Source organism: Hemiscyllium ocellatum, chromosome 36 (genome assembly GCF_020745735.1).
Source record: "Hemiscyllium ocellatum isolate sHemOce1 chromosome 36, sHemOce1.pat.X.cur, whole genome shotgun sequence".
NCBI lineage: Eukaryota > Metazoa > Chordata > Chondrichthyes > Orectolobiformes > Hemiscylliidae > Hemiscyllium > Hemiscyllium ocellatum.
Genome location: NC_083436.1, coordinates 20,953,853 through 20,967,053, shown reverse-complemented (window position 1 = coordinate 20,967,053; position 13,201 = coordinate 20,953,853). Strand labels below are relative to the sequence as shown.

At 39.9% G+C, this 13,201-nt stretch overlaps 1 protein-coding gene across 1 annotated transcript in view; it reads left to right on the top strand.

Moving 5' to 3' along the window:
- Positions 1–13,201, top strand: part of slc7a11 (solute carrier family 7 member 11) — a 177,634-nt gene that overhangs the window by 135,803 nt on the left and 28,630 nt on the right. Inside the window, exons 9-10 of the mRNA XM_060851690.1 lie at positions 1,533–1,629; positions 9,517–9,666. Of these exons, the coding sequence (XP_060707673.1) occupies positions 1,533–1,629; positions 9,517–9,666 (247 nt within the window). The remainder of the gene's footprint in view (positions 1–1,532; positions 1,630–9,516; positions 9,667–13,201) is intronic.

Below are 13,201 nucleotides of genomic sequence, written 5' to 3'. Positions count from 1 at the left end.
CTAGCATAGTGCATTTTGTGAGGATAAAGAAGCATTGCTTCCCAAAAAATATGAATTCAGTTAAAGGAATTGGTCTTATGTGGACATAATAATACATGGGATCAGAATTAGGCCTTGGAGCCCACTCTGCCATTCAATGAGGTCATGGCTGATTTTCAACTTCAACACCATTTTAAGCAAGGTCCCCATATCTCAAGCACATTTCTTTTACCATCTCCAGGACAGAGAATTTCAAAGACTCCCCATCCTTTGTGTAAAAAAATTCCTCCTCACCTCAGTGCTAAATGGCCTGTGCCTTATTTTTAGTTCTAATCCTCAAAACCAGTAGAAGACATCTTTTCTGATTGTACCCTGTTGATCACTGTAAGAGTTTTATATGAATGAGGCCACATCTCATCCTTTCAGGCAATATAGATCCAATCTCTTTCATAATCCCTTTCATTCCAGGAATTAGTTTGATGAACATTCATTGCACTCCCTCAATAACTACTATATCTTTCCTTAAATAAGGAGATCATATCTACATGCAATGCTCCAAGTGTGGTTTCACCACTGCTTGATATAATTACAGCAAGATGTTGTCACTCCTACACTGAGATCCCCTTCTGATAAAGGCCAGCATAAAATGTGCCTTGCTTGCTTGCTGTACCAGCATGTTAACTTTCAGTGACTCATGAACAGGGCAGCCAAGTTTGATGTTCAACACTTCCCAACCTCTCACTATTTGAGAATAAGTAACAATCGCACAATTTAAAAAGCCAATAAGCTATTCTTTATGAAGTATATATGTTATGTTGCCTTGATTGATTGGTGTATTTGCATAGCAAGTAATCCTGCTAAAGGATAAGTTCTCTTTTCAATTGCAACTTGATTTCTCCAATCATTGTCAGAAAAGTGGTAAGGGCAAGTCAATTGACCTCAGTTCCCACTTTATAATCAGACTTTTAAAAAGGCAACTAAGTATTTTATGAAACTTCGAAAACAGATGCTGAAAAGTTTCACTGCCACTCTTCTCAGGCCCATTACATGTGACTTCCAATGTAGGTATATGTAAAAATCTGCCTGAATAAGTTAACAATTACACCCTCTTTGATTATCTTCTGTGGCTGCCATGTGAGAAAACCCCTCTTTCATCAATATCTTTTAATGATACTTGTACAGGGGCAGCAAAAAAGGAAATCAGTCTCTTCTTCTAGTAAGCTCAATCAAATTCCTTTAGAATTTCTCCTGAAATACAAAATAAAACTTCCCCTATGTTATGAGCAGCAGGAAGAAAAAGAGTAAATATGAATTTATTGCACTGAGTTATTTATTATGTATTGTTTAGGAATACATGCGATTGCTGAATTTGAAGGAGATTACATTTGACATATTTAACTACACTTGTTAAAGTTTATTGGCAAACAGTTGCTTTAAAAAGAGAGCTTTGAAGTTATTATCAATTGGCACAGGCTCATAGGTAGTGCACAATCAATATAGGAAATGCACTACAATGTTGGGACATAATCTGTTGTATCTCTTTAATCGAATAGAATGTTTTATGTTGCTTCACGAGAGGGTCATCTGCCAGAAATACTGTCCATGATCCATGTTCGTAAACATACACCTCTTCCTGCTGTAATTGTGTTGGTAAGAAAACATCTCCAATCATTTAAGTCTATATTCATCTAACTTCCAGCATCTTGCTTGTCAATCTCATACCAGAATGAGCCTTCTCATGCAGACATGGTGGCCAGAATTTTCAGTTGCCAGAGAGGTCAGGAAAAGGCAAGGAAACAATTTTAAAACCGTGATGCCAGAAGATGTCTCTGAATCCCAATGCAACCGGACACAATCCAATTTTCAACTTGGTGCGGGAGGGTGTGGGAAATAAGCAAATATGCTCACCACAATTAATAACTCGTTAATGTTGTTAATGAAATGGAAATAGAGTCATAGAGTCATTGAAATGTACAGCATGGAAACAGACCCTTCGATCCAGCCTGTCTATGCTGACCAGATATCCCAACCCAGTCCAGTCCCACCTATCAGCACCCAGCCCATATCCCTCCAAATCCTTCCTATTCATATACCTATCCAGATGCCTTTTAAATGTTGCAATTGTCCCAGCCTCCACAACTTCCTTTGGCAGCTCATTCCATATACGTACCACCCTCTGCATGAAAAAGTTGCCCCTTAGGTCTCTTTTATATCTTTCCCCTCTCACCCTAAGTCTATACTCTCTAGTTCTGGACTCCCCTACCCGAAGGCAAATACTTTGTCGAGTTATCCTAACCATGCCCCTCATAATTTTGTAAACCTCTATAAGGTCACACCTCAGCCTCCGACGCTCCAGGGAAAACAGCCCCAGCCTATTCAACCTCTCCCTATAGCTCAAATCCTCCAACCCTGGCAACATCCTTGTAAATCTTTTCTGAACCCTTTCAAGTTTCACAATATCTTTCTGATAGGAAGGAGACCAGAATTGCATACAATATTCCAACAGTGGCCTAACCAATGTCCGCAACATGACCTTCCAACTCCTGTACTCAATACTCTGACCAATAAAGGAAAGCATAATAAGAGTCAAATATTATAATTTCAAGGCTCCTCTTGCAATTTTCTCAAGGACTACTTTTTTTGATTTTCAGGAGCTGTTTTCATGGGCTATGTTTTATTTCATTTTCATCAATGCAATTATTATTCGATACGTTTGTATAAATACAATGCCTTCTGTATTGGAATAGTCTGGAGGGTGATCTGGGCTGGTGGATGTTGGATGTTGTGGACATCGCGTGAGGGGAACGGCTGGTGCAGGGGGTGTCTGTTGATAGGAGTAATATTCAAGAGTCCTTGGAGGTATACGGTGTAATTTGGTGGAGTATGATAAGTTCTTAGGACTAAAGGGATTAAAGGGTATGGGGAGAAAATAGGAACACAGTATTGAGTTGAATGGTCAGACATGATTGTATTGAATGGTGGAATAGACTGGGAAGGCTGAGTGGTCTACTCATGCTTCTACTTGCTATTTTTTCTCTTCTACTCTAGAAATATGTACTAATTGAAAATTAAAAGATGGGGGTTTACTTGAATGGTCATCTATGAATGACATTTAATTTCAGAAGTTAGTACACATGATACAGTAGAAAATAAATCATGTGTTTGCAGTATACAGAGTCCTTCTTACGTTTGTGGGGAATTGTCCTGAGGGAGTAGATAGGCAGTGCAGAGTGCATGTAGGGTTAATAGTGTCACGGATTAGAATGGGTGGTAACAACAACAATTGATATGAATTTCAGTAAGGCCTTTGACAAAGCCCCACACAGGAAACTGTGAAAGAAGCTGAAGGGAATCCAGGCTAATATGGCAATCCAAAATTAGTTTAGCAGGAGCCAGAGGGTAATGGTAGAATGTTGTATATGTGACTGGATGCTGGCGTCCAGTGGCATTACATAGAGATCAGTGCTTGATTCTTTAGTGTTTGTGATACTCATAAATGATATAGATGAGAATATGGGGGAAATGAAAAGTAAGTGTGCAGATGACACAAAGATTGCCCAGGTGATTGACAGTGAGGAGAAAGGTCTTAGATAACAAAAGGATATAAACAGATTGGTCAGATCAATGATGGATGGAATTTAATCCTGGTAAATGTGAGGTGGTGCACTTTGACAGAAAGAACAAGGCACGGAGTACTCAATGATGAATGGCAGGATGCTAGGAAGCTCAGAAGAACAGAGGGATCTTGGGATGCTTGTCCCCAGATTCTTTAAGGTTCCTGATGAAGAGCTCATGCTTGATTCTCCTGCTCCTCGGATGCTGCCTGACCAGCTGGGCTTTTCCAGCAGCACACTTTTAGACTCGAATCTCCAGCATCCGCAGTCCTCAATTTCTCCCAGATTCCTGAAGGTGACAGGACAGGTTAATAGAGCAGTTCAGAGGGCATATAGGACACTTGCCTTTATCAATTGATGCATTGATTATAAGAGCAGGGAGGTCGTGTTAGAGTTGTACAGAGTGTTGGTTCGGCCACAGCTGGAGTACTGTGTGCAGTTCTGGTCACCACACTGTAAGAAGGATGTGATTGCACTGGAGGGGATGCAGAGAAGATTCTGCAGAATGTTGCCTGGGATGGAGCATTCCAGCTGGATAATCGGAGGTTGCTTTCTTTGGAGCAGAGAAGGTTGAGGTGGGCCTGATAGAGGTGCAAATGGGTATGAGGGGCATGGACACAGTGGATAGAAAGGTCAAGAACAAGGGGGCAGACATTAAAGTGAAAGGCAGGAGGTTTAGAAGCAGTTTGAGGAAAAAGGTTTTCACCCAGAAAGTGATGGAATCTGGAATGCACTGCCTGGGAGGGGAGTTGAGGTGGATTTACTCACAACCTTTAGAAAGTACGTGGATGAACACTTGGAATGTTATACAGCTATGGGTCTAGTCCAGGAAAATGGGACTAGTGAGGGTAGTCGTGTGCATTGTTGGTGATACAGACTCAGTGGGTGGAAAGGCATCTTCTGAACTGTATGATTGTATGATTCAATTATCCCCTTTTTCATAACAGGCATGTCATTGTGTGAATGTTTAGTTAGCAGTTTTAAAAATTGGACACATGGAAGTTGTTAAGGTGACTCCCAAGTCTCTTGTACCTTTTGCCATTTGGACTAGAGCAGCTTCAAGTCTTATTAGATTAGATTAGATTCCCTACAGTGTGGAAACAGGCCCTTTGGCCCAACAAGTCCACACTGAACCTCCGAAGAGTAACCCACCCATCTGGCAAGTACCAATATAAAAACTGGGTATAGGTGAGTGTACCTCAAAGCCACCTGTGAAATTCACACATCTTCAAAGTTCTTTGGGGTTTTTTCCCCATCTTTGTTTAAGACCTGGCCAATGCCTTTACCGGTATCCAAATTTCAATCAGGACAAAATCCAAGATCAAAATTCAACAGCCACCACCAAATTCCAATTGTGTCACGATAGCTCCATCCTCCATCACAACTTAACTTGTTGGGCCAGGCAGAGGGGGTTGTGTGATGTTGGGGGTTAGTGGGAGCGTGGTGAAAGAAATGTCAAGTCAGATGGTCAGTGGTAAGTTCAGTATAAATGTTACCTAGGAGTTGGAGTAGTTACTCCTCTAACATTTCCTGGTCAGCTAGTATGCTTAAGTCAGTCAGATCCCTCTGAATTCTTTGACTTTAGGTGCTTTAACAAAAAGTTCTAGTTGCAGGAAAATTGCACACTGGACTTTACAATTTTCTAGGCAAATCTCTTGATGTCCGATCTATGCTAGTGTACTGATTATCTGACCCTTAGAATATGTGGTCCAGAACAAATCACATGACAAAGCTAAGATATAAAATATATGGAAAGACATAAGTAGCAAGGATATATTAGAAAGAAAATAAACCAGTGTACCTTAGAGTCCCTACAGTGTGGAAACAGACCCTTCAGCCCAACAAGTCCACACCAACCCTTTGAAGAGCATCCCACCCAAACCCACTCCCCATTATTCTACATTTATCCCTGACTAATACACCTGGCCTGCACATTCCCGAACACTATGGGAAATTTAGCATCGCCAATTCACCTGACCTGCACATCTTTGGATTGTGGGATGATACTGGAGAAAACCCATGCAGACACAGGGAGAATGTGCAACTCCACACAGACAATCACCCAAGGCAGGAATCAAGCCCAGGTCCCTGATGCTGTGAGGCAGCAATGCTAACCACTGAGCCACCATGCCACCTTCAATATGTACTCAGTTTGTATAAGACTTCAACATTAAATTATCTAATTAAAACAGTGTTTATTACAATAGCAGCAAAGTACTGCAGATGCTGGAAACCTGAAAAAAAAACAGAAAATGCCTGCAAAAACTCAGCAGATCTGGCAGCATCTGTGGAAAAACAGAGGACTTGAAACATTAACTTTGTTGCTCTCTCCACACACAATGCCAGACATGCTGAGTTTCTCCAGCATTTTCGGTTTTTAGTTCTTTAAAATTACATCCATTACATTTCTCCCCCATTTACTAACTGCTGAATCCCTACGACTTTAACCTAGAGACTCTTCATTTATTTACCTCTGTTTTCCTGCTCCCGGTGTTTATTTATTGAAGTGTTTAACATTGTTTTCTCCCCTTTGCAGCTCCTCTGTCTTTTAGAGCCAACACTCAATTCTCTTTGGAACTCTTTTATTCCAGTCTCTCTGTCCACTTCACAGCCTCACAACCCAGCTGCCAGTCTCACTCACCAGACACCAGCTTCCCAGTCCCTCAGCCCAGCTCAGAAGTGGCAAAAGTCACCGTGTAACACCAAACACTACCATTCACTCATATGGACTTGATAGCAGCAACTTTAAAATGCAATAATAAGCACATGATTTAGTTATGTAAGTAATCTAATCTACTTTGAACCCCTGCATCGTGTCAGCGTTAAGCCTCGGCTTTTGTCTCCTCCATGTGTCAGTCTGTAGACTGCTGTGGAGGGTGAGAAAGGCTTCGCTGAACAAGTTGCTTACTCTGAGAAAGCACTGTCGTAAGACTCATGCACACCTTCTACCAGCTCAGAAACACACACCTTAGTGGGGAGCTCCATGACAGGTAGTTGAGGTAGCACATGATGAGCTGCCCATCACACGCGAGCAGGAACTGATGTTGGAAACAAGGGTGTGATGTTCACCTTTCTGCTCCAGAAGCTCCAGTTCTTTCTGCATTGTGCAAGGTACAGCCGATCACTGTGATTCTGGACGCCCTTTCTGGTGCATGCTGAAGAAATCCCCAACAATGTCTGGATATCTAAACTGTTTCTTCAGCATCCCTATGCTTTGTTCATTGATCAGACTTTTTCCTCAGTTATTACTTCCCTGTGTATCAGTGGTAATGTTCCTCATAGGCATCCTAAGCCACATCCTTAGAGAGTAGTCTTTCTCTCAAAGACCCTATCTACTAAATCCTCTTGGAGGTGAGCACATCTGTAGTGTATTTGACAAGACTGGAATGAAGGCGTTGTGGTAGCTTCCAGGCTAACTTGCAGAGACAGAAATGATGATCTTTTGGTGCACACCACTGAACATTGCTGGTTGATCCGAGTGTGCATAGATTGTCACACGTGAGTGTAGTCTTGGACTCGCCATACCCTTAGAATCCAGCGAGAACAGCAAATAAGAGTGGTATCATCAGTAGTGAAAGGGATGTTAATGGCAGCCCTGACAAATGTGATATCATTCACCTCAGAGATTCTGTAACCAGCACCTCCAGTCACAGACAAAGAATTTCAGGCTGCAGTGACCTTGACTGCCACTTGCAATGGTCCATTTGGCAGAAGGTCTTCCAGCAGGCTTCAAATGTTAGCAGTGGCTTGCTGTAAAAGCCTGAGCTTCCTGAGACACTGGAAACCAATCAGAAACCACTGTGTTGAAAGTATCACTTCCTGTCAGCTCAGGTTCACTGTCCATCACCTGGGCAAGCGGCGATGGAGAAAGATACTGCTGTTGCTGTTGCTCCCCTTTTTCCCCGATCAGAGGTCCATGTTGCAGGCGCGTGAGCAGCTCCCATGCAGTTCAGAGACTTGGCGACAAGGAAATGCTATTGAAAAGCAATAAAAGTCCAAAGTTACAGAATTGGCCCTAAAACTATTGGAGAGCAAGCCCTTTTACCAAAAGCCTTTCACAGAGGCAAAATAAAAAGCATCTATATTTAAAAACTCTCCAGATTGTCAATCGCATCCACCGTCAATCCCAAAGGTTGTTCAGTCTGATGAGTTTCAGATGGCCCAGGGAGACCATGTACTGGCAGTCACAGCCAAGATTGAATGGGGAACAATTGCCTTTTAGCACATGTTATTCACAGACTCAGCTATCCCAAGGTTTTCCATGCAAACATAGAATGCATGAGGTAAATGTTGAACGTGATTCCGGAATTTGAATGTGCTGGCATTTTTGTTCCTGTAACCTCCCTCACACATCAACACTCACCCAACCCTGGCAGGCTCCAATTCATCTCATAGATTTTTGTTATGTAAGGGTATCATGGAAAATGGAGTTAAGTTGGAATCTTATTGAATGGCAGAGACAGCTCAAAATGGCTGAATAGCCCATATCTTGTCCAAATGTTCTTTTTCCTAAAGACCATTGGTTGGTTAATATGAATGCAATTCACAGTGATCTGACCTTACTAACCAGTCCACCATCTGGGACCTTGTCAAAGGCCTGGCTGAAACCCATGTCGACAATGTCTACTGCTTTGCCTTCATCTATCTTCATGGTAATCTCTTAAAAAAACTGAATCAAATTTGTAAGAGATGATCCCCTATGCAGAAAGCCATGCTGACTATCCCTAATCAGTCCTTTTCTTTCCACATCCTTCCAACAATTAACCAATCACTGATGTCAGGCTTAATGGTCTATAGTTCCCTGGATTTTCCTTGCAGCTTTTCTTAAATAATGACACAAAGTTAGGTATGCTCCAGTCTTCTGGCACTTCATTGTGACCTCCCAAAATGCATCACTACACAAGTTCAGGATTAATCTCCACTTGCATTGTTCTGCCACCTGAAAATCCTCTCTAGATCTTCCTTTAGTCTAAAGCTTCCATCTCTCTATTCACTTTATCACTAATTTTCATGTCATATACAGAGGAACCTCGATAATCTGAAGGACATGGGTGGAGAGTATTTCATTCAGTTAATCGAATGTCAGATAATCAAATGTCGGATAACATAGTTTAGCCAAGCATCGGGATCTTGTGATCTTGCATCATAATCTGATATTCAGATAATCGAATGTTGGATAATTGAGGTTCCTCTGTATTCATAATAGCCAGAGGATTCAACAATTCTGGCTGTAATAAAAACGCCACACAACACCAATAACATTAATAAAAATAATAATTCTCAAATGTTGATATAAAGGTTCAACACAAAATAAAAAGGCTTCTCCCCTCAGAAGTATGTGGCTACAAAGGTTTTTGCAAATGCCTCGCTTTAAAGTTTCAGTCTCACTGGAGTCATTGCTCCTCAACTCTAAGGTCAATGTTCCTCCTCAAATTACTCCTGTCCAGCTCAAAGCACAAAGACAACCTTAGTTTACAGTACCAATGCTACCTTGTTAGACTGTGATAAGTTGTCAAACTTAACCCTGCCCCTTCATTGTATCCATATACAATGAACAATTCCTCTGAGTGCTTCATTCTCTGGTCCACATCCAAGACAGCAAAGGGGATGATAAGATATGGAAAATAAGAAGCTCACAACACAAGTAACGATTCATTCTATCCTACAGTGACTTCTCCTATACAATAAACCTTGACACTTGAAGTTGCCCAAGCTGAAAAAGTGCTTCAGGTATCTTATGTTGTAAAGTGGCTTATATTACCTGTGTCTGTTTTGGGTCTTTAATGTGTGAAAGGTCAATGAGAATATATTGAGACTAGAACAATAACTTATACTTAACATGCTAATGTAATATTTTGTCTTAGCCTGAATCTTGCTGAATATATTCCAACCTTTAACTTGTTTAAACTTACATCTTTTGCAGTACCCTTTAACTATCTTCATGCTGTTTGTGGGTGATATTTATAGTCTGTTAAATTTCCTGAGCTTTGTCCGATGGCTCTTCATTGGTCTGGCTGTAACTGGTCTGATATACTTGCGATACAAGCGTCCAGACATGCCACGGCCATTCAAGGTAAGATTCACTATAAATCAGTACTGGAGACTGGCATTGGCCAATTGACTTTGGAAAGATGTCTGCTGGAATGTTGTGTCTTTCTGGTGCTTTATATATAACATTTCTATTTAATTCCTGTAAAATCAAAATAGAATTCGGCAATATTGGCTGTACATATTCATTTACTGCTGTGACATTCTATTAATTGCTATCAAATAATTTTATACCCTGTATCAGTATGGGTTTATTCTTTTCTCCCGTTGTTTTACTCATTCTTTCTTCCTCTAAAATGTTATCTTATGTTGACTTTGGTTTGACTGGATCATGCTACCTTCCAGTGTCTTGTCTAACTGGTCATCTTTCTGCCTGAGCACAACAATATTCAGTTGTTAGGACCTTGTGGGTGACCCCCATTTCCCACAAGCAATTAACAGCTCATGCCAGTGAATAATGATGACCATGAGTTCTTTCTTCTGCTCTGTAAATGGATACGTCCATTTGACACAGTTAATTCCTGCCTCAGTTAATATTATTTAGCTCATGACAAACCAGGGTCTCAATGCGTTCAGTAATTTTTTGCACTTCAGACCAGTGGCCTGATTTTTTTTCATCTCTTTTTACAGGATGATTGTGTTTCACATTGTCCATAAGTGAGATGGCCTTGTTCAGCAGAGCAAAATAAGTATCATTTATAAACTTAGCAACCTGTATTTGATTTTTTAAAAAGCCCATTTGAGATGTCAAAGTGACAAATCCCATTTATGACTAAGCCCTTTTCTATCTGTAACAAAATACAGGGGCCAATTTAGACTGCAGCTAAGGTAACAAATCATATTGCTTAATTCTAGACCAGAAGTATTCTTGCCACACTAGATCAAACCATTGTGTCCAATCTAACCTCATGCATTATGTTCCTGTAACAGAAGCTAATATCATAACGAAGTCAATCAATAGTCAGAAGTAACTTAATTATTCTTGCATTACTCCATAACAAATAGAATAGCATTTTAATGATCATGATTCTTCATGTTCTTTTTCCTCATTCTCTCCTATCCATATGCATATTATTTGAATTTTGTCATAATAAACCAAATCTAACTTCTTTTTCCATCCTGGGTAAAATAAATTTGAACCTTTATCTTCTCTTCTATCTTTTGGCTCTGGTGTGTCATTGATGGCCCTTTTTTTATCTTTCACTAAGCAATAGCCAAGAATAGAAAAAATGAGCAGTTTGTACTGTAGATCCAATCTGATTTGCATTTTTGTGCGCCAAATGAGAGCACAAGTAAGTTTAGTGGGGCACTGCAAAGGTTAACAGAATCAAGAGTTAAGAACAGCACATTTTAAATTTAACATATAGCAATGGCTTAAGGAGCAACAATCACCATCATTGTCATGTTTTAACTTCTGCAAGGAAACCAGAATCTTAAAAATCATATTCAACTCCAGGGCATTAAAAATAATAACACCCCATATTGCATTGCATTACATATTTATGTTTATTGACTTATTTTGTATGCAAGCTAACATGTTGTTCACAGTCCAATAAATTACGTGGTCTGCTTTCCCCCTCGCAAGTGTAACTTAGTGCAATTTTTCAGAAGTGAGAATGCCAGCAGTGAATAGTTGATTCAATTAATTAATTATTATTTATTGCATCTATCTAAGTTGATGAAAGAGACAGATTATGTTCTTTTCAGAAAAAAATAAACATGTATTATTTCTTGTTGTATATTTCCCTTTTATTGGAAAACAAGGTCAAGTGGTGAAAATGGTCAACCAACTGCTATAAAATAAGTGAAGAACAGCTACATTCAGAATATGCTTTTAAAAGACACAAATGCTGATTACTGATGGCGGTTGACCTGGGACCCATGATCCATGTCAGCCCCATTGCTACCAGACCCCTAAGTAAAATTCTTTGGAACTATTTCTGGACTAATTAGTCATCCTTAGAACAAAAGCTGCATTCACTTTGGGCTACACATTTTGCACATGCCCAAGTCTGGCAGTATTCCTAGGAAAACACATTTTCTCTCCCCCACTGCTGCCCCAGATGATCTTATAAAATACCAGAGGACCAATTTGCCTGATTGCAATTACGACCTATGTTTTTCTTTAAATTCAAGTGTCACTCACTTTACATATTTCATTCCTGAACTTTGCCTCATGATTGTGAGCACTGCAACAATCTAACAAAGCCTTCATTCAGATTACATTGAAATGATCTATGCCTGAGCTGATTTACTGGTGTTTTAACAGACTGTTTATGGATCTCGGTGATAAGGTTGTTATGAGTGTATTGAAAGGCAAGAACATGGCAAGTGGTTCAAATGACATCATAAGCCATAAGGGCAGAATTTAAGTTGTTTATTGCTCTCGTCAAACCATACTGTCTTCATTGAAAATAATTTTTTTTAATATACTGCGCACTATGTTCCATTGTATCTCCACTATATAGGGGGTACTATTACAATGCAAATCTTATCAGTCAGTACAGTCTCAGTTCCAATTGTATGCTTAATTGCGGGGAATTGGATCTACCATGAACATTTGAACAAAAGGAAATGGTTAACACAACCTATAAGTTTTTCACAGTCATTCCATTGCGATATAAATACATATACATCTTAGATTCAAAGTTGCAGTGTAGAAGAGGACTGCTGGTGGGAATTGGCCAGAATTTGTAAAGAACTCCAAAATCTAAGGGTTCGATGCCTTCACAGACCCAATAGGGCAGCTATCGTTGTACAATTGAGAAACATTTGAAACTATTGCTGAATGTTCATTATTTTACGGAAATGGAAAGATGGCAATGAGCTGGAAGTTATGATTCTCTGACTCCCAGTGTTGCTATGGCCATAAAAAATTGAATTGAATAATTTGCCACATCAGATGTGGTGAAGCAATGGAGTGCAGAGCAATAATTTCAGATGCGAAACATCAGGTACACTAATCATGGAGTTGATCTCCTTCCAGGTTAAAGCTTTTTGCCTACCCTTGTGACTGGCATTTGCATTTAGCAGTCTTATTCTTACTTACACAGCTTTAACATACTAGAAAACATTGGTGGCTATGTCACAAAATGTGAATAGACAATAGTCCAAACTTCACCATTTTTCTTTCCATTGAAACCTGAACTAAATCTCAGGTGCTGTAAAATAGGCTGTCAACTCGCAATAATCCACATTACACAAGGTTAGAACCTTCTGAAACACCCTTTCTGACTTAGCCTTTTTCTTTCCCTCACTTACTGTTTTAATGATGCTGTCTGTTTCTGTTTCTCAAATTTCAAATGTTCAGTGACATTAGAGTTGAAGTTCAGTGTGCAAGTGCATTGGCCTCTTCCTGGGCTGGGAATTTAATTGTGCTGCAGTTATTAATTCACTGTTTCTCTCAACTAGTTCCACATTCTCTTTATTCTAGTCACTCTTCTTATTTATTCTATTAACTCTTACACCACATACACTGCCGCCGACTCTCCCACCCTTAACTTGTTTACTTGGTTACATTCTTGTTTGTTATGCAATCACTCCATATCTTTCTCTTAAAG